Genomic DNA, 25,357 nt, shown 5'->3' with positions numbered 1-25,357 from the left:
TTTTGTAACAAGTTATTGTGAATTTTAAATAATTTGATAATAATAAATTTTTATTCGTCTTAATTAGGGATACATTTATTTATTCCAAAAATATCAAACAGATTTTCAGCATAAGCTATTTTATTGTTACAAAAGACTGTATTACCCGATTAAATTGAAAATGATCTGTTTACTATAAACAGACGACCCTGATAGCCGAATGGTTAGTGACCCTAACTAAATAGAGGTCTCGGGTTCGAATCTGATGAATATGGATGTTTGTTTCCGAGTCATGGATTTTATGTATTTATGTATGTTTAAGTAAGTACAATGTGTATTAAATATATCATTTCTTGTACCCATAGTACAGGCTATGCCTAGTTTAGGGCATAATAATTTGTATAAAAGTGTGCAATATTATTATTATACTCTCATATAAGTTGCAGTTTGATAGTAACTTTACTTTTTAGGGTTAATTCTATTATGCACTAGTGTTTTATTCAAATTGTGGATGTGACATCACTTATTGTAATTCAAAAACTACCACCCATTCCGTGGTATCATTAAAAAAGTCATTTATGTTATAGTAACCTTAACCACACAAAGATTTTTAACAATTCTTTTGAATATCGTTATTACTTTTGTTTTATACATTTTCTGGGATCATATTGTATAAGCATATACATCGCCCAATAAAAGACTTATACTAACTCGACTTAACATTATAATTTTCACAGTTTCTAGCAAATTCCTTAATGTACTTATGTGCTTATAATATTATGGCTCACTCTACGAGCAAGTGTGTTAAAAAATTATTATTTAAAAGCCTGAGGGCGGTTGCTTCATTCCCAATCTGTGGTATCATTAAGAAAGTCATTTAGGTTATAGTAAAAATGAGGCAATCAAAAGTTAAAATTTTAATTGGATATAACAGACACCGACAAGTAACAATAATTAATCAATTGTTTCGTGGCAATGGTAGCGTGCTGGATTATATGCGGTCACGGTGCATTGAAATGAATATAATGACGACATTAAGAGGTGTGAAAGTAAATGATAGAATGAACGGCAACGATACGGTAAAGCGTTGTGATATAATTAAAGTATTTATGAGTTGTATTATTCCTATTTATGTGTGGGCCTAGCCCTAAATTCATTAATTATAAAATGAAAATAACCAATGGTAACCTATACCTACCATTTAGAGTTAAGCGACAGCTGGCTACTTTAGTAGCTTATTGTCTTAGTCAACAAACTACTTCCTCTGTAGTATTATTTAATAAACATGCCTCTATTAGGCAAAATTGTAAAATAATCGACATACAAGCCCCTATTGGGGAATGTATTAGTACTAATGTACAAAAATATAACAATGAAGATTTTTCTTCAATTAATTTAAATTAAGTTATTTGACAAGGGAGGACAACTCTTGCAATATCATACAAAATAGGCAACATTCACCAAATATAAATGTTACTGCTATAGATAATCATAATATAAAGCTCATAAATATTGTTCACCAGAATATACAAGGTATCTCAAGTAAGGAATTAGAAATTGAACTGAACTGAATTAGAATTTGAGCTGCTGTAATATAGATATATTATGTATTACAGAACATTGGCGTAAGAGTCATCAGCTCCAGTTTAGTTTTAGAGAACATAAAGTAGTCAGTTCGTTTTGTAGAAGTAGGGCAATACATGGAGGTTCCCTAATTATTATTAATAATAGATTAAAATGTAAAAATAGAAGAGATATTGTTAATCTCTCTATAGAACAACTAATTGAGATAGCTTGTATAGAACTAGAGCAATTTATTATTGTAAGTGTATACCGCCCCCCCACTGCATCATATGAACAATTCCAACATAGAATGTAGGAGGTACTATCAAAATTTAGCAAATCTAGCAAGTCAATTATAGTGTGTGGAGATTTTAATATAAACTTGCTTGAACCTTCGGCCAATTGTACTAGCCTTAAAAATTTATTTCAAAGTTTTAATTTGTTCAATGTATTTTGGGAACCTACTAGAATCACTTCTACAACAGCAACCTGTTTAGATAATATTTTTACAGATGTTACTATTACTAGTAAACTCATAATTAATAATCTTCAGTCCGACCATAGTGGGCAACTTATAAAAGTAAATACAAGATTGGACAATGTCAGACCAAAAAAGGTGACGATTATACCAGTTACGGGTAGCCGTCTTGAGAGGTTTAGAAATAATTTGGTAAATACGATACCATTTTTACACTGTGGTGAAACTGCCAATTTTCACTATAACTTAGTCTTCAATTCCTTCTGTGAGGAATTTGACAGGATTTTTACTCCAGTAACGGTGACAGTAAACAACAAACATAGTTTTAATGATTGGGCAACAATGGGTATCCACAAAAGTCGTAAACGCTTATATGACCTTTATTATGAGAAACATTACAATAATAGTGAAGAATTTAAAATATATGTAAAAAAATACTCCAAGCTTTTTAAAATAGTTTGTCATGAAGCGAAAACACGTATCATTGCAGATAAAATTAAAAACAGTAATAATAAAGTAAAAGCGACTTGGAGTGTAATTAACAATGAAACTGGTAGATCGAATTGCCGTAACACCTCTATCTGTTTAAATATTAATAATCGCGTTATAAATTCGGAAATAGAAATTGCAAATGAATTTGATAAATACTTCTCCGAAATCCCGATTGTCACGACCAAATACCTTAACGCTTCGCCAAAAGCAGCATATGATATGCTTAAATTACACGTACCAGTATCTTCTACTGACTTGAAATTTAAGTATGTTACAGGTAGCGATATAATAAAAATCTTCAAATTAATTAACCTAAAAAATACAAAAGACCTATGGGGCCATTCGACTAATATTGTTAAATACATACTTGACATTATAGCACCTGAATTAGCAATAATATTTAATGAATGCATAGATGAGGGTGTGTTCCCTGACCTCATGAAATACAGCAAAGTTATACCTTTGTTTAAATCGGGCAGTTCTTTTGACCCTGCTAATTTCAGACCTATTTCAGTGCTGCCTGTTTTTAGTAAAATTTTTGAAAAACTTTTGCTTCAACAGCTACAAATGCATTTTTGTAAATTAATGAACAAAAATCAGTTTGGTTTCACTAGGGGTTTATCAACAATTAATGCGGGTACTAGACTCATTGAGCACATCTTTGACGCCTGGGAAGAGTCACAGGATGCATTGGGCATTTTTTGTGATTTGTCAAAAGCATTTGACTGCGTCCACCATGAAACTTTACTCCTAAAACTAAAGCATTATGGAGTGAAAAATAGAGCCCTAAATCTGTTAAAATCATATTTAAGCGAAAGAGTTCAGATAGTCGATGTAAATGGCAAACGGTCTTCGGGTAAACCTGTGCGAATAGGTGTTCCACAGGGTTCTATTCTCGGTCCTTTCTTGTTTCTTATATATATTAACGATCTACCGTTTGTGGTGGATGATAGCCATGAGATTGTATTGTTTGCTGATGATACTTCACTTATTTTTAAAGTGAAGCGACGTGCGGATATTGATGACGAGGTAAGCAATGCACTCTCAAAGATAGTGCGTTGGTTTGAGACGAATAATCTGCACTTAAACAGTAAAAAAACAAAGTGTTTACGGTTCATTACACCAAACACAGCGGAGGTACAAACCAACGTACTTATAAATGACCAGAGATTGGAACTTGTGGACACTACGGTCTTCCTGGGTATCACGTTAGATAAAAAGCTTCAGTGGGGTCCACATATTACCCATCTAGCAGATAGACTCAGCTCTGCGGCATATGCAGTTAGAAAGATTAGAGAGTACACGAATGTTGCGACCGCTAGATTAGTGTACTTTAGTTATTTTCACAGCATCATGACGTACGGTATATTACTATGGGGTCATGCTGCTGACATTGATATAGTGTTTGCTCTGCAAAAGAGAGCTGTTCGTGCTATATATCAGCTTGGTTATAGACAGTCTCTCAAAGAAAAATTTAAAGAAATAAATATTATAACTGTTTATTGTCAGTACATTTATGAAAATTTAATATATGTTCACAAAAATCGTCACCTTTTTGCTCTTAATAGTGATTTTCATTATTATAACACTAGAAATAAGGGATTGCTTGTAACTAACTCTAGTAGGCTTCATAAGATACATAATAGCTTTAAGGGTAAATGTATACACTTCTACAATAAAGTCCCAGCCACTGTTCAGGCATTGGCTCTGTTTTAAATCTTACTACTTCACAGCTGAATATCTAATTCTAAGTGGACAGCCCGGGACTAGATTGTGATTACTTTATATCAATAACAATGAGCTCCTCCATCGAATACACACAACACAATATTGTATATTAACAAACACAGTACAATACCGTGTATTTTATTGAAAAGAGTAGGAGGAGCTACACGAGGCTACCGACCGAGCTATCACGGTTGCGACTTCTTGGGCTGCCCGTATTTGAGGTGACCGTCGACTCGATAAGAAGAAGAAGATTGAAAAGAGTGCAAAAAAAGAATGTTTGGAGAGTTTCTTGCGCAGCTTCATCAATCAAATTTGAGAAAATAAATGCCTTTTATGCCTTTTGTTAGTAAGTAAATGATTTAAGTGAATTATGCCTAATAATAATATTATTTTTACACTTGTATCTAATCTTGCCCCAAACGATAGGTCCAAGATAACGATATATTTAATACAATATACTTACTTAGCATGCATAACTACTAATAAACATCCATGACTCTGAAACAGACATTCATCATATAAATGTTTACACCTACCGGGAATCAAACCCAGGACTTATAGCTCAGTAGGCAGGGTAACCACTGGGCGACAGGGCTAATAGTACGGATTAGGTTGTATTGTGAATAATTCTGAGTGAAATCATATAAGGTGGGACATCTGCCAGTTTCTTCACTTGTCCTATTTTCCCAGCCCATGTTTGATAAAAGATTCAACAATTTATCGTACATTCTCAGGTTGCTCAGTAAGCTGCCCAACTCGTACGCGTTCACCAAGGCCCTGGGCGAGGCGCTGGCGGTGGAAGCCATGCAGGACATTCCTGTCATCATCCTGCGACCCTCCATCGGTAAATTTAAGACTTTTGAAGTGAAAATTGCTTTAGCATCGTTGTAATTTGAAAGTCGATGAAACGAAAAAGGGACATTAAAAAAAGACACATAACTTCGGTGTGGTTTTAGTTGCTGTATCTAGTTGGCAGCGGAGACCAATCCTGAATAGACCAGTGCTGAAGCCTTTTGAAAATGATAAAAGTGAAAAAAAATTTGTAGGATGGAACCCACTGGAAATCCATAGCATTTGTAGTTTCACCGGAAATCGAGATAAACAGCTTTTTACTCTTAAACACCCCCCCCCCCCCTTTTTTTCCACTTCCTGACCTCAAATCACCCGTATTTTATTTTTCCTATCATATTTGTTATATTCTCGTCCTCCTATTATTTTTAATGCTTTCAAAAATTATCGACTCTGGTCTATAATCTATGTGCTAATGTTATTGTCACTCCCTATGGTAAATAAATATAATATTTCAATTTCTATTTGATTCGTGTACGTAATTGTTCACATGGTTTTTGTCTTATTGTGCAGTGATACCAATATGGCAGGAGCCAGTTCCGGGATGGACTGACAACATCAACGGACCCACCGGCCTGCTTATTGGTGAGTAGAGCGTTAATTTACATTTACCAGAAATCTACAAATTCAAAATTTTTATTCAAAATAGGATGTGACATCACTTATTGAAAGTCAAATACTACCATCCATTCCAAAACGAATGCCTCAGACCTGAGAAGAATGGGCGCAACAAACTCAGCGGACTTTTTTTTTCATAAAACAAAATATGTTTACAAAGTAATATTGTACAATTAAACGTATTATTATATAGCCTGAGGGTCGCTCCTATCCCAATCTGTAGTGTCATTGAGAAAGTAATTTATGTTATAGTAACCTTTACCATACAAACGTTTTTTAATAATTATTTTAAATTTCGTAACATATTTGATTTGTACATTTTCTGGGATCATATTGTACAAGTATATACATCACCCAATAAAAGACTTACCAAGACTTAACCGAGTAGGAGGCATAACGTCCTCAATCGAAGAATCGGCTAACGCTGAAACCTCGACATTACGACCGTGTTAATCGTTAACGTAAAACTCTGCTTCTGCCTCTACGCGAAGCATCCTCAGGATATGTTGGTTGCCGCACTGAGACTGAGACTACCCTCGTGTGGTTGAGCTTTAAGTGTATTCAATAGGTAGAATAATAATCTTAATGCATAAACTTGGACAGGAGACAACTGAGAGCCCTCACGGAGTAAATCTCCGGACATTGCAAGCTAGAATGGGTCTCAGTGAATCAAACCTGTGCAGATTCTGCTGCGAAGCCGCTGAAGATCCCAAACACATCCTTCTGGAATGCGAAGCCATTGCAAGAACCAGCCTGGGGTGTCTTAAAATATCTTCACTCAGAGCAGAGGACGTGCACTGCCTAAACCCCCTAAGGGCCTTACGCCTCTTAATAGTAATAGATCCTAAGGACATAATTTGGGCATAGTAACACGTTTCCTAGTTAGTAGACTCGATTTTTCACATCTAATTTTTAGGCATTGGGAGTTGAGAGCAGGTGCGCAGGCGCAGGTGGCACAAAAAGCCCTACGATTTAAGTGCTTCTTAATCCCAAAATCATAATTATAATAAATAGCGGAATTAATAATACATATATGTAACTCATAAAACTGTTATCGTTATAAGCTGGCGTTGCTTACAGACGTCGCTTTTTTGTGTGTCTTCTACCGCATTTATCACGGGGAGTGTTCCGAAGAGCTGTTTCACCTGATTCCTGCCGCGGGGATCACTGACCATCAATCACTTGATTTGACCCGTAGGCTCGTTTGACCTCTCTTCTAAAAAAAAACAGAAAACCGTCAACTAAATGTCAAATGATGTCCAGGAGCTGGTAAGGGTGTGATCCGGACGATGTACTGCAAGGGCAACAGCTACGCCGACTATCTGCCCGTTGACATCTTTATCAACGGAATCATGATTACCGCGTGGAACTACTTGGAGTGTGGGTGAGTCACCGTTGAATGTTAAGATATCGAAGCATGAGTATACACAACATGAATTTTGATAATATTACTTAATAAAGCCTCTATCTATCCCGACCAGCCTTCTTATTGCGAAAGAGGCTTAACTTTAGATCTAAATATTTAGTATATCTCGGCCATGTGCCAACATTTATATTATAGCTTCGGCATCGATATGGGTAAGGTGGAAGGGAAAGAGATTCCCTAGGCAGAGAAGGAACTCCTGGCTGTGAAAGATCTGGGAGTAGACCGGAATTGGCTCCGTCACATTTTCTTTTATCTCTTACTGGTGGTAGGGGCGTATTAAAAAAAGCAAACACCCATTAATGACTGAAGAGGCACTTAAAGAAAAAGCAGTTAAAAAACTTCAACTATCCTAAACTAAAACAAGTCAATCCCATGTGCGAGGTCGCTTAAATTTCGCAAAGCGGCTGTGAAAGGTTAGATTGGTTTTGGTGCGGGGATTTACCTGCAACAGCTGTCCCCTAAGCCTTTCCACGTGTCCATCTGGCACACACTGACCGCTAAAAATTTTTCATAAACATGAGAGCAGAAGAACGTCAATCCTATTTTCCAGGTTATCATGTCACTCACAACAAGCAAGAGAATCCCATTAAGCTTAATTAATTTATTATAATTTTACTTATTATTTAGGTTAATTTATATAATTATTGTAATACGCAGGTTTATGAAAAGATAGTAAGGAAAAAGGGGCCTGATTTTGATACTTGGGCGCATCCTATACGCAGTTCTGGTTATAATACTGTCATCTTAATAACAATTACCAATAAGTATTATTGGCTATAAATAAATGTATATGGTTAGATCCCATACCTTAGTGGTTCCATTCATTTTGTTAAAATATCATGATCCTTTTTATTAAAAGCTTTTCTTAGATCAAAACATAGTTTGTTAATCTTAGAAAATGGCAATATTGTGATTTCCTCTATAATGGTGATAATATTTTACTTGTTTTAATCTGTTAGAGACACGAAGTCTAACGTCATCAACTTCACGTCGTCGGCGGAGATCAAGGTGACGTGGATAGAGATGATTGACGCCGGCCGGGAGATCATCATGAACAGAGTGCCGCTCAACGGAGTTGTCTGGTAAGCAGAGATATTAGCGCCACGTTGATTTGATACTGGGGCAGATAGTATTGACTATTTAGCTTATACAAAAACGGAAACAAATTATTTAATTACACTCACAAAATTATCTTTTTCTATACACATACAAGTACATATCATTCGCAGTCTGATAGCGCAACGGCAAAATTGTGCCTAAATAGTAGTATATATAGTAGTATATAGTAATAGCCTAATAGTAGTCCCTAGTGTTGTGTTAATTCTCACTCTTTGAATCAAATCTGAAGTGAATAAATGTTTTACTTTGCTGCATTTTGACCAAGAATATTTTAAACAACTGAAGTAAATGCGCCAATGTATAGATATAGCATTCAAATCTCAGTATGGTATAATTTGTCGCTTCTTCCATATTTCGGCTTTCGTAATTTTTTATATGTATAGAACATCATTGACTACTTCGGTTAAAGTTGAGTCGGTGGTCATTCACAGCTCGCCCAGCATAGTTATTTCGATAAATGTAAAAAAGACTTTAATGTATTATTTTGGGACAGTGCAGTCAAAATCGCGATGTTTGTGCCGTAGAAGTTGGCTATTGCGCAATTACTATTTGAAAAACTCAATATCTTCTTGATAATGTACATAAATAGGCACATTAGCAAATTTCCAAAAAATCGTGAATATTTTAATATTAACACAAGGAACAAATAAGGAATAATATAAACTAAAAGGGAGTAAACAAAATACATTTGTTGCTAAAATCAAATTGCTTTTGTGTGATCTACTAAGCACAAATAACTTTCTTAATAATACCACTCCTTGGGTATGGAGCGACCATCCTCAGACAAGTAAGTGGATGAATAAAATTTTAATGCAATTATTTTTTTTAAAGAGAAACCCACTGAGTTTCTTGCGCCCGTTCTTACAAGGGGTATATTTTACGGAACATGTGGCAAATGTTAATGTAAAATTTTTTGAAATTAGATTTATTTAATCGATTTTGAAATTATATTTTGAATAAAAGTATTTGAATTTGATTTCAAGTAATTTAAAGTGTTGGTCATCTGCAGGTACCCTGGCGGCTCCATGAAGCATTCCCGCCTCTACCACAACATCTGCGCATTCTTCTTCCACTGGCTGCCAGCGTTGTTCGTTGATACGCTGCTCTTCTGTTTGGGATATAAACCTGTGTAGGTACCCTATATCCTGATATAACAAGACTTAATGAAAGAAATAAAATATATCTTCTATCTATATATATAAAAATGAATTGCTGTTTGTTAGTCTCGCTAAAACTCTCGAGTTTTCGAGAACAGCTGGACCGATTTGGCTAATTTTGGTCTTGAATTATTTGTGGAAGTCCAGAGAAGGTTTAAAAGGTGAATAAATAGGAAAATGCTGCTAAATTAAATAAAAACAACAAATTTGTTTTTCCTTTGATGTGTCCATACATAATTTCTATGAGAGAATTTATTGACGCTCGGTTTGACAGTTGTGCTGTGAAACAATTTCATTACGACAGCAGGGTGCATATTTTACGAAGTAATTTTTGATGTTATGATATATTATTGACAAAATCATATAAAAACATTATTTTATTTATTATATATACAGAACAACGTATGTCGGGCCAGCTAGTTTAAAATAATAATCACACAAATAGATATAAACTTTGAACCAAATGGTCCTCTGCTCAGCTTTATGTTGTGAAACTAGCCACAATGCTGGTATTCTGCAGACACCTATTTGTAAGTTGCTACGCAAAAAAACATAAAAAAAAAATTAAATCTTACAAAAAAAAAAAATGAACAGATATAAAATTGTGCACGAAAATATAATTATGAAACAATACTCACAGTTCAAAACTAGAATTAAGTAAACTTAAATAAAACAAGACATGTAACCGAATAATATAAATTACTAATAACAAAGAAATATTTAAAATAAATGGGTGGTATTGATCTAAGGCATAGGTTCTCAACGTGGGCGATAACGCACCCTTGTGGGCGTTTGAGACTTCCGGGGGGTAATAGAAGACCCAGAGAAATATGGGGGCATTGAGATGGCGCAGATGGGGCGTGGGTAGATTAAAAAATATAGTCTTAAAAGGCAAGAAATACACGAAAATACTCTAGAAAAAAACATATTCTCAAAGTGGGCGGTGAGCAAAATAAGGTTGAGAAACTATGATCTAAGGTAACTTAAAGATCGTATCTGTCAGGTTGATGCGGGTCCATCGTCGCATCAGCAAGGGGTTCGACGTGTTCGAGTACTACACCAACAACCAGTGGGACTTCAAGTCGGACATCGCGCAGACCGTGAGACAGAAACTCAACGAGAGAGAGAGACGGGACTACAAATGCGACGCTGTCGGTGAGTTGACTCTTACTTTACTTTATTTTATTTTATTATGGAATAGGAGGACAAACGAGCGTACGGGTCAACTGGTGTAAAGTGATCACCGCCGCCCACATTCTCTTGCAACACCAGAGGAATCACAAGAGCGTTGCCGGCCTTTAAGGAAGGTGTACGCGCTTTTTTTGAAGGTACCCATGTCGTATCGTCCCGGAAACACCGCACAAGGAAGCTCATTCCACAGCTTTGTAGTACGTGGAAGAAAGCTCCTTGAAAACCGCACTGTGGAGGACCGCCACACATCCCGATGGTGGGGATGATATCCTAATTCATGGCGTGTCGTGCGAAGGTGGAACTGTCGTGAAAACCTCATTATTTTTTTATGAAAATACGGGTCGAAACGAGCAGGACATTCAGCTGATGGTTATTGTACAAGTTTTTTTTTTAATGAAAATAAGCTGATGGTAATTAATACGCCCTGCCCATTACAATGCAGTGCCGCTCAGAATTCTTGAAAAACCCCAAAAATTCTGAGCGGCACTACATCTGCGCTCGTCATCTTGAGACGTAAGATGTTAAGTCTTATTTGCCCAGTAATTTCACTAGCTACGGCGCCGGGAAGCAGTAATGCTTATACATTTAAAAAGCAAAGCAAAGTTTTACGCAAGTAAAGTCTAAGCAAAGTCTAAGTAAGCTCTATGTAACAGGATTACCTACGGAAACATATAAATGTTTGTTACTCAAGGTTCTCTTTGTGAAAGGCTTACATCTCAGTTACCAATATTAACATCCATCTCATTCAGTGAGGTCTTTAAGGTCAGTGTGTGCCAAAACCTGATCTCACCAGTGGGTGATCACCTGAGGGTTCTTTCACCTTCGACCACGCCTACCGAAATTGGCATTTCGTGAGCGAGCAAAGTCATAAAAGCAGTGAAGTTTTTTATGGATTATGAACTGAATAATAATAATATTATTGCAATATTCCATGATTTGTTAAAATTATATTAGACGAGTGCCAAAACCTTTGAAAATTATAAAAAGTGAAAAAAAATAATAGTAGGATGAAACCCATTGGAAAAAGATGAGAATATAAAAAAATTAAAGGAAAAATAAATTACGGGCGATCTGAGGTCGGGAAGTGGAAAAGGGGAGGTGTTTTAGGGTAAAAAACGGTTTGATTCGATTTCCGACAAAACTACAAGTGCTATGGCAAAAAATTAAATGGCACAGTTGTAGGAAACAAAAAAGAGATCTACAACTTTTGTATTCACACTTGTTTCACATAAACTCAAAGTTTATGTGAAAAATTCAAAAAACCAAGTTTATGGTTTTTTATTTTTATCTTTTACAAAAAAAAATCACAAAATATTGTAAAAAGTTACCTTTTTATGTCCCAAATACACTCTAATTTATTTGAATTGAAATATTTATTTTTTATCTTATTTTGACTCAAATATCGGAAAAGAACCCTTATTTTCAATCGAAAATTCACCCGTTAAAATATCAGCTGTTTTCAAAAATTTACTGATACTACAATATTAAAATTATTGTTGTTTCATAGTTTTAAGTTTCCATTAATGTCATGGCTCCTGCCAATATTTATATTATTATGCTTCTGTTCAGGTCTGGACATCTCCAAGTACTTCGAGGACTGCATCCGAGCGGCGCGAGTGTTCATCCTGAAGGAGTACGAGGACACGCTTCCAGCTGCCAGGAGACATATGAACATGTGAGGCTTCAATAGAAGCATTAGAGATCCGTTTCTTAAAAAAAACTTACACACCATAACACTGTGGATTCCTCAAGTATTATTGAAAAGAAACAAGAGATGGCGCTGTAAAATAATGTAGAAATATTTACAAAATTGGTTTTCGCTTGCTTTTTTTAGCTATTTTGTTTGATAATACTTACTCTGTCAAGCTATAATAATAGTTTCATCGTTGTAGTCCTTCTTACAGCGAAAATAATCTTACAATGAAATGAATAGTTTGAGATTTAAATATATTTTGAATTAAGAAAAGATAGAGATGGAATCCCTATCTGTTCACTCGGATAAATGAAAATGCTTGTGGTGAATTTTTTTATGAAAATAAAGGACTACACGAGCAGGACGTTCAGCTGTTGGGAATTGTTACGCCCTGGCCATTACAATGCAGTGCTGCTCAGGATTATTGCAAACCTCACAAATTGTGATCGGCGCTACAATTGTGCTCGTCACCTTGAGACATAAGAGATCAAGTATAATTTGCCCCTTATTTGCCCAGTAATTTCACTAGGTACGGCGCCCTTCAGAATGATGATAATGTCATTTTCTTAAGTCATACTAATTATTATTTTTTGTTTACACCGCACATAATTAAATGCAATTGAATTGAAGATTTATCTCGCAATCCATGCAGGGTCATATTGTTGAAGGTCAGATATTGACGTGGTGTGATAGTTTCACGTTTTGCCATGTCCGGTAGTAAAAATCCTATTGTTTTAATCAACCGACCAATTTCTCTGAATACTCTCCTTGACATATGTTGTGTCTAAAGCCCTTACAACACAGAGTCAAGACGATCGTATCATCTTCATCATTATTTCAGCCGTCCGAAGACGTGAAATGCTGAACAAAGGCCTCCCCAAAAGATCGCCATGACGACTGGTCCTGCGCTGCCCTCACCCAACGTGTTCCGGCGATCTTGACCAGATCGTCGGTCCATCTTGTGGGGAGCCTACCAACGCAACGTCTTCCGGTACTTTTTCAAAACCACTGGGCTATGTCGGTGACTTGGTTCTCCTACGGATCTCCTCATTTCTGATTCGATCTCGCAGGGAAACTCCGAGCATACCCATCACTCCTGAGCGACAATGAGCTTCCTCATGAGGGCCATAGTTAGCGACCACGATCGTACAGGATATAAATATTATATAATTCGTATATGTATTTCTTTTTCAGTATGTGGTTCGTGGATCTGGTCACCCGGTGTCTGTTCTGGGGGCTGCTGCTGTACTGGCTGAGTGGCTGGGCCACTTCCACCTTCTCATCTAGTAGCCATGAAGTTACACCAGCCATTATGGTGGAATAACCACATCTGACGGTTGATTTGTCCTCGATTTGGATTTTCCATCTTCCCGAATCAGATAGTAAATATTTGAATGGTACTATACAGATTTTGAATGTAGGATCCAAATATTAAGACTTAGTAGTAAGTTGTATAATAATAATGTAACTTACGGTTAAAAGCTGTAGATAACTCTTTAGACATGACTGACTTTCTAATTCTTATTATTATTTTGTGCCCTACCCCCTGACTAGTAACTTGACGATACAACTCTGTCTAAATATTATATAGACAGTACATATATATTTATGAACGTGGATCGTGAGATGTATACAGACTGGTAGAACGTAACATTAAATGTATCATTCTAACTTTCATTGCAAGTTCGCTGCAAGCGTGGACGCTTAACTACGCATTTACTACGAACCTCTCGCGTACTGTATCTGTTTCCGCCATTTAAGGCGACACTAAATGCCAGCGACCTTGAGCGATATGAGTTCACGGCTGCCGGCCCGCCATCTATGTAACAAAGCCAATATTTTCAAAATTCTTGCGTGGAAAACAGTTTATATGCTTACAATCCCCGTTATTCACTACTAATCTGAATAAATGAACCTACACAAACAAGTACAAGCTATAAGAGTAACTTTTCTGAGAGAAGTACCAAAAAAATGCGTCACGCCATGCAAAAAACTTGTTTAACTTCAAAGAAAAGTGGTAGTTCAAAAAGGCTTGGCAGTGTTAACTATAACCAACAACAAGCATAAGCAACCTACAAATAAGACTTAAGGATATGTGTAACAGGATTAAGTAGTGTTCATAGCTCCAAATGCTATACTTTCACCACAAAACTTGTCTAAAAACACCATGTTTGCGTGTTTTCTGCTTACTCTTCGCCTTAACCGTGAACGTGCCGCTTTGTGTTCGTTTGAAAAACCGACAAATCACGGGTCGCTCCGTACGCGGCTTCTAATGCTCGTAGCGTGCGTGTGAAATGTACATATCGCACACACAAGACGTTCAAACTTTGAGAAATTCTTACAAAGTGTAACCTTTTATGATACTTTGCAGCAATTTGTACGGCAAATTCTTTCATTGCATGATACATCTCATGTTACATTTCACAAGTCTGTACGCACCATAAGACTTACAGTGCAAATATCCGATGTCCGCGTAAGTCCGAAACTACGAGTGACTTTTTAAATCTGACTAACTGCGTGTAGTGAACATAACTCATGGATGACAATTATTAGGGATTTTAACTACCAGCGATTGTGTTTCACAATCATCGGAGACCTATTCTTAATCATAGATATATTTTAAAGTATTAAACATTTATTCCTCCTTTTGTCATTGTCATTATATATGTTATTGGTTATTCATGTGTCAATAAGGTTATTTGTAATACCCGCCTAAATTATCTCTGGGCCTGAATTCGATGACGTCATCGTCGCTTTGTTACGGTGTCCAAAACAAGCAACACTAGGATATTATTATTAATAAAAAAAGACGTGTGGCACTCGGGGACTGCCGCGGTAAAGCTATTGCATAGCATTTTTTATCAACTTATGCAATTATAATTATTTATTTATTTTATTTATCCAGTATTTTTTTTGATAAAATTAATTAAAAAAAAGCAAACGGGAAGTGAGAAAAATTTTACTTGCAATATTTGATTACAGACAGACAGAGGGACAGGTGAAACTAAATAAAAAATGCTTGTCATAATGATAAAAATTAAAAAAACGTGATAAAAAAAAAATAAAGAAATTAAAAAAAATCAAGACGTACCCCAGGCTCGAATTCTGCACAAAAAGCATACGTGTAACCACTGTTCCACGGCAACTGTAATGACCGTAGCGAAATATCTGTATAGATCTAGTAAGTAAGTGTTAGGTTATTTTCGTTACGGAATTTCTGGATTCGGTCTCCACGCTCAAGGCCCGCGATAGAAGCTATGCAATAGCTTAATAAACAAAGATTTATTTTATGTGTATTAAAGAGCGATGTAAGGGTATTGTGTTGTGGTGCTGATCATTATTATAATAATGATGAAAAATCAATGAAAGAATCTGGGTTAAATAAAAAAGGTATTTATTTTTCTGTCAGACCATTGTACACTTTGCGACACAGAACAACAGAAACTTTTTTTTTAAGAAAATAAGGGATCAGACGAGCAGGACGTTCAGCTGATTGTAATTGATATGCCCTATCCATTACAATGCAGTACCGCTCAGGATTCTTGAAGAACCCAATAATTCTGAGCGGCACTGCAATTGCGCTCGTCACCTTGAGACATAAGATGTTAAGTCGCATTTGCCCAGTAATTTCACTAGCTACGGCGCCCTTCAGACCGAAACACAGTAATGTTTACACATTACTGCTTCACGGCTTCATACTGGTAAACTACAGAATTATTAACAACAAAAGTCTAAACGTAACAATAAAAACTTCAAAAACAAAGCAGTGATAACATGAAAATATCACGACATGTACCTAACGGTAATGAAACTGCAAACCGTACTGATGCAACAATAAGAACGCGTGAGGTGAAAGGGGATCGGAGCTTCAGAGCCAGAGATGATGTGGCCGTTTAGTAGGACTTTATAATGTTATTAAAATTCGGATAAGTTTAATGTAAATACGTTAGTTACCTTGACAATATTTTAAAGTGTCAAAACGGTTTTTCTCTACTAGAAAAAAAAACGTTTTAGGTACATATTATATGTAAGTATAAAACAGGATTTATGAATACTTAAGAAAACGTGTTTTCCTAGAGACCACAGTGTACCTACTTAGAATATTTTAAGTAAATGCAAAACATAACAGCAAACTCCAAATATGCTTAGATACAAAAATATCCCATCAGACAATATTATGGTGAAAGTAGAGAAGATATTATTAGTAATATTTTATAGCTTTTGTATATTTTTGTAATAAACTATTTTCTATATATTTAGTGTTTTATTTTAAACATAAGTTCATAAAAAAATATATTAAATTAGGCGTTACTTTGCGGAAATCCATAATTATAAAAATGATTTAAGTTTTCTTTAGTGTTAATTCCGCCAATATTTGTTTTTTAAAACAATTCGACACGTGTCTCATGAGTCTCATGCCAGAATTTGGCGAGACAACACGTCCTGAGGATGCCTCGTGTAGAGGCGAAACACGTGTCGAATTGTTTTAAAAAACAAATATTGGCAGAATTAACACGAAAGAAAACTTAAATCATTTTTATAAGTTCATAAGCCAAATTTAGTTTATAAGTTTTTTACTGTTCTGTGATTTAGATCCCGCAAAAAGTGTTAATAAATCGACACATCGAAATTTTTTGCGGCTTACTTTACTTACTTTTTAAACTTTAAATATTATATAAAAATGTTGGAATTTAACTAAGTATTCGTTTAAGTTAATTTTTTTTTAAATCGGTTTAATTACTGATAATATTTATTGTTACTTCTATTATACTTAAACAATTTGTTATTTTTTTAAAGTTATAACTCGCACCTCTGGGATTAATAACACAAGCCACAACCTAAGAGTTGAACAAGGCATACAAGATTTATCAACGATACGGCACTGGAACTGTTGGCTCAGTTGGAAAAGCGCTCGCACGGACCGCGAGAGGTCGCGGCTTCGAGTCCCGCATTGTTCATAAATTTTGGTTTCTTATTTTGTTTGTGTAACTTCTATATTTATTGGTACAAGTGTGAAAAGGTAAGTTATGAAACAGTACATCGGGTACGAGGTGCCGACGCAAGATCAACTTCAGCCGAGAAATCATGGATATTGTGGATATAGAGTACTCCTTAGATTAAGGATTGGTCTCCGCTGCGCACCAACTAAATACCGCAGGTGTAGTCGCAAAGTGCGGCTACTAATACTACACCCAAGTGGGCGTACTCGAGCGAGCATCGAACAATGTGTGTGTAACGTTAACATGCCACAAGTTCTGTTAAACTTTGCTAATAATTGAAATGAAATGAAATGAAATGAAATTTATTTGCAGGAAACATTGTACTTAAGGTGTTAACAATATAATGGATAATCCAATATGTTTCGTCAATTGACATGCAAAATATGTTACAAAATTGTCTAAACACTAATCGTACTGTTATATTGAAACATGTCGGATTTCACAATGATATCAATAATATTTATAAAATGAAATTTTAATACTTATATAATATTATAATATGAGACGTAAATAACTTAATAATTCATTTAGTACCTATGTATAATATTAACAAATTCAATGTCATAAAAGTATATTAATTTACATATATTATTATCAAATAGACTAATTCATTTTGTATTGAAAAATTCATTTAAACTATAGAAGCACTTATTTGTTAACCACTGATGCAGTCTTCTTTTAAAAACTTTGAACGGTAAATCTTTCAATTCATTGGGCAATTTATTATATATTTTCACAGACATGCTGAAACAATTTCTACTAAAAGATGCAGTTCTACAGAAGGGCATTATGAGTTTATTTGGATACCTTGTATTTAAAACCTTCTGGCTTTTTTTTGTATAGAAATCACACATATGTTTTTGAACAAATAGGCTTATTTCATAAATGTATAGGCAATTTATTCAATTGAAACTAAAATGCCAGGTTGCGTAGTTAAACTTTGTAAAAATTTCAATAAATCACATATCATTATTTATATCACACGTATTTTATTAATTTCAATGTAATATAACACGAAGCGTACATTATAAAATGTTGAAAGATGCCATTGAGTGTCAAGATGCCACGCTCACAAGCATCTAATAGTTGCCGTAATAAAAAAGCTATTGTTCTTAGGTGTAGCGGTATCTAGGTAGAGCGCAGCAGAGACCAATCCTTAATCTAAGATGTACCCATAAAAATAACGTCTATTATAGTATAGTATATACATTATATCATATTTTGGAACAAAACATTTACGTCCGTAAAGTTCAATTATTATCGACTATTGAGTTGTGACACACTATCGATGTTTTTAACTGTCGACAATCGATTTTATCTACTTAGACCTGTTTATATGAATATAATTTCCTATCATAGGAAAGAAACATATAGGCACACTTAACTAAAGACTTGGATTGTTTATCGAAAATCCGAAGATTATAGATTAGATTGATTTAGGCTGTTTGTTGGTACTGGGACGTAGTCCGAGACGCGCGGGTTCAAATCCCGCATCGTCCGTTAATTTTAGTAATATTTTTTTTTATATTGTTACCACTTCTTATAGATTTATTTTATAAAGGATTAATTTTTCATTGCATGCTCCTAATATTTGAAAAATTGCCATTACCTCATAACCTAACACGTGTGTTGTACTACAGTACAAATAAGGTTTCCTACAGGGACACTGGGTTTTGGCTCATTTAATTAATGAATTTATGTAGGCACTTGCAATCAACCAAGAATTATAAGGAAAGAAGTAAAATGCACTCCACTAACCTTTGAACACTCCCACGTCACTCAGGTGCCGGCGGTGCAGCAGCTCCAACGGTCCTGACTCTGGAATTCCAGGTGAACGTCACACTGGCGATCGCAAGTTTGCAAAGTTCGTATGAATGATAACGTAGACAGTCATTGAACGTCAACACTGGTAGAGAGTTACAAAGCTACTGGTAGATTTGATGACCACAGGATACAACTCGGAGTTAACACGGCTTACAGATGTAGTGCTAGCGACCACGCCCGAGCAAAGCTCAATAGCTTTTGTCCGCTTATCAACCCAAGCGGGGTTTGTATCATCAGCTAGTGAAGCACGTACATCTACCCTCATGATTCCTAATAAAATCAGCAAGTACCCTACAACTATAGTAATAAGTATATGCTATAAATTTATATGAATATTGTAGCTCTGGGCACCAGTCGTATTCCATTGTTCTTAGGTGTAGCGGTATCTAGGTAGAGCGCAGCAGAGACCAATCCTTAATCTAAGATGTACCCATAAAAATAACGTCTATTATAGTATAGTATATACATTATATCATATTTTGGAACGAAACATTTACGTCCGTAAAGTTCAATTATTATCGACTATTGAGTTGTGACACACTATCGATGTTTTTAACTGTCGACAATCGATTTTATCTACTTAGACCTGTTTATATGAATATAATTTCCTATCATAGGAAAGAAACATATAGGCACACTTAACTAAAGACTTGGATTGTTTATCGAAAATCCGAAGATTATAGATTAGATTGATTTAGGCTGTTTGTTGGTACTGGGACGTAGTCCGAGACGCGCGGGTTCAAATCCCGCATCGTCCGTTAATTTTAGTAATATTTTTTTTTTTATATTGTTACCACTTCTTATAGATTTATTTTATAAAGGATTAATTTTTCATTGCATGCTCCTAATATTTGAAAAATTGCCATTACCTCATAACCTAACACGTGTGTTGTACTACAGTACAAATAAGGTTTCCTACAGGGACACTGGGTTTTGGCTCATTTAATTAATGAATTTATGTAGGCACTTGCAATCAACCAAGAATTATAAGGAAAGAAGTAAAATGCACTCCACTAACCTTTGAACACTCCCACGTCACTCAGGTGCCGGCGGTGCAGCAGCTCCAACGGTCCTGACTCTGGAATTCCAGGTGAACGTCACACTGGCGATCGCAAGTTTGCAAAGTTCGTATGAATGATAACGTAGACAGTCATTGAACGTCAACACTGGTAGAGAGTTACAAAGCTACTGGTAGATTTGATGACCACAGGATACAACTCGGAGTTAACACGGCTTACAGATGTAGTGCTAGCGACCACGCCCGAGCAAAGCTCAATAGCTTTTGTCCGCTTATCAACCCAAGCGGGGTTTGTATCATCAGCTAGTGAAGCACGTACATCTACCCTCATGATTCCTAATAAAATCAGCAAGTACCCTACAACTATAGTAATAAGTATATGCTATAAATTTATATGAATATTGTAGCTCTGGGCACCAGTCGTATTCCAGAGAGGGAACAGATTTGTTGATGAGGAGATAAGCAAGACTGAAGTATCGCTATATTTTACGACTTCCATAGTCTTTAGCTCCACCTTGAGATTGGCAGCCAGTATTATTATTTCCTATATCGACCTATCTCCGTCTCCCGTTGAGATGTTCTACAGAGCATATTAAATATACTTCACGTACACACACTATGTTAGAAGCCCGATGAGACAGCCCTCGTCCTGTAATCGCTTAATACCACTCACACTTTACCAGTGGGAGGCTCCTTTGCACAGGATGCAGGCTAGATTATGGGTAACACAACGGCGCCTATTTCTGCCGTGAAGGAGTAATGAGTAAGCATTACTGTGTTTCGGTCTGAAGGGCGCCGCAGCTAGTGAAATAACTGGGCAAATGCATCTTATGTCTCGAGGTAACGAGCGCAGTTGTAGTGCCGCTCAGAATTTTTGTTTTTTTTCAAGAATCCTGAGTGGCACATTGTAATGGACAGGGCGTATCAATTACCATTAGCTGAACGTCCTGCTCGTCTCGACCCTTATTCACAAATCACACATCTGCAATAACACTACACAGAAATAGTCACACACTTATACACATAACCCAGCCTAGTGAGCAGGCGGTCCGAGGTTCGAGTCTCCTTCCGAGACTTCGCTCCTTCCTTCGCTGTAAAAGCCTTTAGGCCTATCAGCACAGAGGAGGTTTTTAGTCGGTAGAGGGTGTTTTCACTCGAGCCCGATATATGGGCCCCGTTTCGGAGTCTTCAATACGTAAATTAATTTTCCTCCTCTCCAAAAAAAACTCCACGTACAAAATTTAACGTAACTTTATGCCTTATGTGCTCAATAGGTAGGATCCAATTTGATTTAGAGAACCCCAAGTAGATGCACATATATCTACAGATCTCCTAGTTTTAATGCAGTAACGGATCATGTAATAAATCTCATAAAATCAGTAATTGACAAGGTGCTTGCATCATAAACTTAGTACACTACTGTAATAGACGAACCGTCTGTGAAATTGAGATAACAATCCTTACATAAAAACCTAGGTGTGAGTGTTCAGAATGTTCATAACGCTTTAATCAATATTATCCAAAATGTTTACACTCTGACTTGACAGATAGCGTTGTATTTAATTGTATTCACTTTGCATCGCGCTATAACTATTTTCTACGAAAGAGTGTCTAAGGCTGTTTTTTGTAGAATAAATTTGGCCCCCGGTGTCACTCATGGGCCAGCCCGTCGAATGGTCCTCGAAGGATAATTACCTTGGTGTGACCATCGACAGGACCCTCTCGATGCGGCCCTATTTGAAGAACTTGGTCGCCCAGACGCGCGCCGCACGGATTCTTCTCCGCCCCGTGCTGGCGTCTCACCTGCCTCTCCGTACGAAGCTGTGCGTATACAAGGCGTACGTTCGCACGCGACTCACATATGCGGCCCCCGCATGGTTCGCACTGCCAAGCGAGACGGGTCGCAAGTCGCTGCGAGCGCAGCAGTCGCTGGCGCTTCGCACCATCTCTGGAGCACCACGCTTCCTACGGAATCAGGTCATCTCCAGAGACCTGCGCATGGAGAGCCTGGACGACTTCGTTTGCCGCCTGAGCACCTCTATGTTCGCGCGCGCCGATGGTGCGCGATCCCAGCATTTGCATGGCATCGCGCCATACCATCGACGATCGCCGGACATAAGAGGACTACCACGTGACCTAGTCTCCTAGGACACTGCTTCCTCGCCGCAGGCTGATGGGCGCTTACCGGTACACTACCGGCGGGCTCGACCTCGCTGAGCGGCGGGCGCAAGCCAACCATGGACCTACCACCCTGCCGCAGTCCGCAGATTGCTCGCGACACTACGCGGGCTCGATCGCACTGCAGCAGGACACCACCGGACATTACACCATGGACCAACCGGTCCCACCCAGTGCCCCGCCTGCAAATCACTGAAAGGGGCCATCGCCCCGAACAGTTACCACGAGGCCCGTGAGGGCCTACGCGTAAGACCCCAGGTCGAATAAATTTGTCTCGCAGTGAACTACTGAATTTTAACGATAGTATTACTGGATTTTTGTGTAATCTAGTACCGGGATTGTACAGTGAGAATGAGATGGAATAGATGAAGACCATGTAACCGTTTTGAAACTAATTAGTGTCGTCCATTAGTCTTCTGTCGAATTGGACCGTGTCTTAATCGTTATTGTTCTGTGTTATAAGGGATTTTAATAAAAAAATAGAATCATGTCGTAATTTAGATTGTGTTGTTACATATAGCATCAAACTAACTATAGAAATATTTCATAGTTAAATACTGATTCTTCAATACAACTTTCGTGATGTTTATTTTCGTAGAACATATGCACTAAAATTCTAAATATTACTTTTTATATACGCAGTATACACTCTATTTTCTTAAGATTATAATCATTTAAGAAAATATGTGTTAGATTATATCAAAATATTGTATAGGTACGTGAATATGACACCGCTTATCAATATATGTCATCGGGATTGAAAAGCAAAATACTACATACTGCACTAACTCACTAACACATCTGTAAAACTAGCACACACATGAACATTGTAAATTTACTCTCGCCGTAATGAGGAGAGTGTTTGTCTATCACGCTTATATACATACCCCCTTATTCATAATGGTCCGATAACTTTAAAGAGCAGCTAAGGAGTGTTTTTTCTCATTCTGACTTAGGTCAATAGAAGAAGACAGAGTGAAAATTAGAAATGCTTTCAGTTAGCAGACTATTATGAATAAGGGGGTAAGTTTATGTCTTGCACAGAACACATCTGCAGAAGTCTTAGACTAGTTTGACTTCAACTTGCACATTGCTAAATAGTTTATTTATGAGACAGAGTGACAAATTAGATTCTCCATAATATAAAGAAAATAGGTAATGAAGTTTTTAATTTTATCGTTGGAAATTCCGTCAGTGTATTAATAAAAATACATTACAAGAAATAAGTCTTTATTATTTAGTATTTGGTGTACAGAGGTGTCTTACGAACTAAACGCGCAACCTTTAAGTAAAGTTATTTTATATTAAACTAAGTACTTGACAGTTTCTGACTCAATCTCTACATAGGTATTACAAAACAGCAGAATCCAATGTGTCTGTACTGTGAAAGAAATGCAAAAGAAAAGAGAAGAAAGAAGAAACTAAAGAACAGATATTCGTAAGTTTTAAATGAGGAGATCCGTAGGAGAATCAAATTCACATAGGTGGTTGCGAAACTGAAATGGCAGTGGAAGTACGGAAGTAGTGTTGGTAGGCCTCCCAAGATGGACAGCCGATATGGTCAAGATCGCCGGAATAGGTTGGATGAGCGCAGCGGATGACCAGGTCATGACGAACTTTGGGGGAGGCCTTTGTCGAGCAGTTTACGTCTTCCGGCTGAAATGATTATGAGTCCTAGAAGACAATTCAGCGATTTTTAGAATTGTTTTCTGTCAGTTTCTACTATTTTTGTCTTATGAACGTATACAACAGAGGATTGTCATTCGCAGTAATTTATCGAGATTGGTTCTTACCACAATGTGCATTTTTTTTGGTCATAAAGGGCAAGCGTCACAGCGCAGACAACAGCGCACGTGAGGCATGCCCTTAAGGCATGCACGATTAGGGTTGAAAGCGAAACGGCACTGTGATAAGTACCCTTTTTTCCGGGTCGGGTGGATTTCTGTGCGATAACCGTTCAACAACAACGACGGATCAGCAATGACTATGTTCGTTACCTCATTCAATTATTGAAAGCAACAATCGAAAATTTAATAGAGAGATGAAGATTAAAAGGCACAGACCTGTGGACATAGCATATTACATCGTTATAAAGAATAAAAAGGCATGAAACCAGTGACCTGATGAACTTGTATGTAAATCACTTATATACAATAAAAAAAAAATATTAGTCCACAAAAGTATAGAAAAAATATGCATTTAGTCAAAGGTCGTAAATTTATAATATGTATTTATTTAACCACCGCATCGTTGCCGCTCTTACAAGGATCAAGGCAGAGCGGCAACGATGCACGCGGGTGAATTTCAGTCAAATAAATATATATTTACAATGCGTGACAACGTCGCTTTTCAATCTTCAAGGATTCAAGTTAATTAATGCATTGATTTCGTTAATGTTTTGCGTCAGCAAATAACAAGTATGTAGCTATATTTATTGCATATATTATGTGAATTCCATAATATATAACTCTGCATGCAGACTTTAAACTTAATTACACCTTATGCCATTTTTCATATTTTCCTTATCATGTGGATCTTAATGAGACTCTTAACGGTAGATTATAACATCGTATATACCCTCATAAAGTTTCATAAAATTGCTAAAATCATTCCCTCATACTTTTTTCATATTTTAAATACCTTTTTAAATGTGATTAATATTACCAATTACTTAAAGAGCAAACTATTTTAATTTGAGACAGCTGGATACAACCACGAGCGGAGAGAGTTGTCCACAGACGTAACGAGTGACGTGAGAGAAGAGAAGTTAGAGTAGACCATCCACACCAGGAGAGAGAAGAAGAGGATCTTCACGACACGATCCACGATGTAGCGGCTGAAATCAAACAACAAAACAAATGAAAGCCAAATAATAATATCCTTTGAAATATAACAGTGCAATTCCTGTGAAAGTCTATAACAGTATTTATATTATGACTGATCTAGAACACTTCTCAATTTCAATATATCTACATAATTTTATATATATATTTACCCACAATAATATATAAGAAAAAGGTTTGCTTTTCTATTTTTTTGAATAT

The 25,357-nt window shown here is 36.5% G+C and overlaps 3 protein-coding genes across 6 annotated transcripts in view; 2 read left to right on the top strand and 1 right to left on the bottom strand.

The window, feature by feature from the left end:
- The window catches only part of LOC126974656 (putative fatty acyl-CoA reductase CG5065), a 467,988-nt gene that overhangs the window by 36,749 nt on the left and 405,882 nt on the right, over positions 1-25,357 (top strand). For 3 of the 4 annotated variants that reach the window (XM_050822197.1, XM_050822198.1, XM_050822199.1), the window contains exons 7-14: positions 4,975-5,084; positions 5,603-5,674; positions 6,971-7,091; positions 8,093-8,215; positions 9,262-9,381; positions 10,413-10,564; positions 12,170-12,275; positions 13,488-16,548. In XM_050822197.1, coding sequence (XP_050678154.1) covers positions 4,975-5,084; positions 5,603-5,674; positions 6,971-7,091; positions 8,093-8,215; positions 9,262-9,381; positions 10,413-10,564; positions 12,170-12,275; positions 13,488-13,617 — 934 coding nt within the window. In that variant the 3' untranslated portion in view covers positions 13,618-16,548. Of the gene's footprint in view, positions 1-4,974; positions 5,085-5,602; positions 5,675-6,970; positions 7,092-8,092; positions 8,216-9,261; positions 9,382-10,412; positions 10,565-12,169; positions 12,276-13,487; positions 16,549-25,357 lie in introns of those variants that run through there. The other variant, XR_007731556.1, reaches the window with a different exon arrangement.
- Positions 1-25,357, top strand: part of LOC126974617 (putative fatty acyl-CoA reductase CG5065) — a 252,713-nt gene that overhangs the window by 65,909 nt on the left and 161,447 nt on the right. The window lies entirely within an intron of this gene.
- The window catches only part of LOC126974658 (putative fatty acyl-CoA reductase CG5065), a 47,007-nt gene continuing 46,125 nt past the window's right edge, over positions 24,476-25,357 (bottom strand). The window contains exon 13 of the mRNA XM_050822200.1: positions 24,476-25,149. Within this exon, the coding sequence (XP_050678157.1) occupies positions 25,002-25,149 (148 nt within the window). The 3' untranslated portion in view covers positions 24,476-25,001. The remainder of the gene's footprint in view (positions 25,150-25,357) is intronic.

This window comes from Leptidea sinapis, chromosome 33 (genome assembly GCF_905404315.1).
Source record: "Leptidea sinapis chromosome 33, ilLepSina1.1, whole genome shotgun sequence".
Taxonomy (NCBI): Eukaryota; Metazoa; Arthropoda; class Insecta; order Lepidoptera; family Pieridae; genus Leptidea; species Leptidea sinapis.
This window is presented reverse-complemented; position numbering and strand designations above follow the sequence as displayed.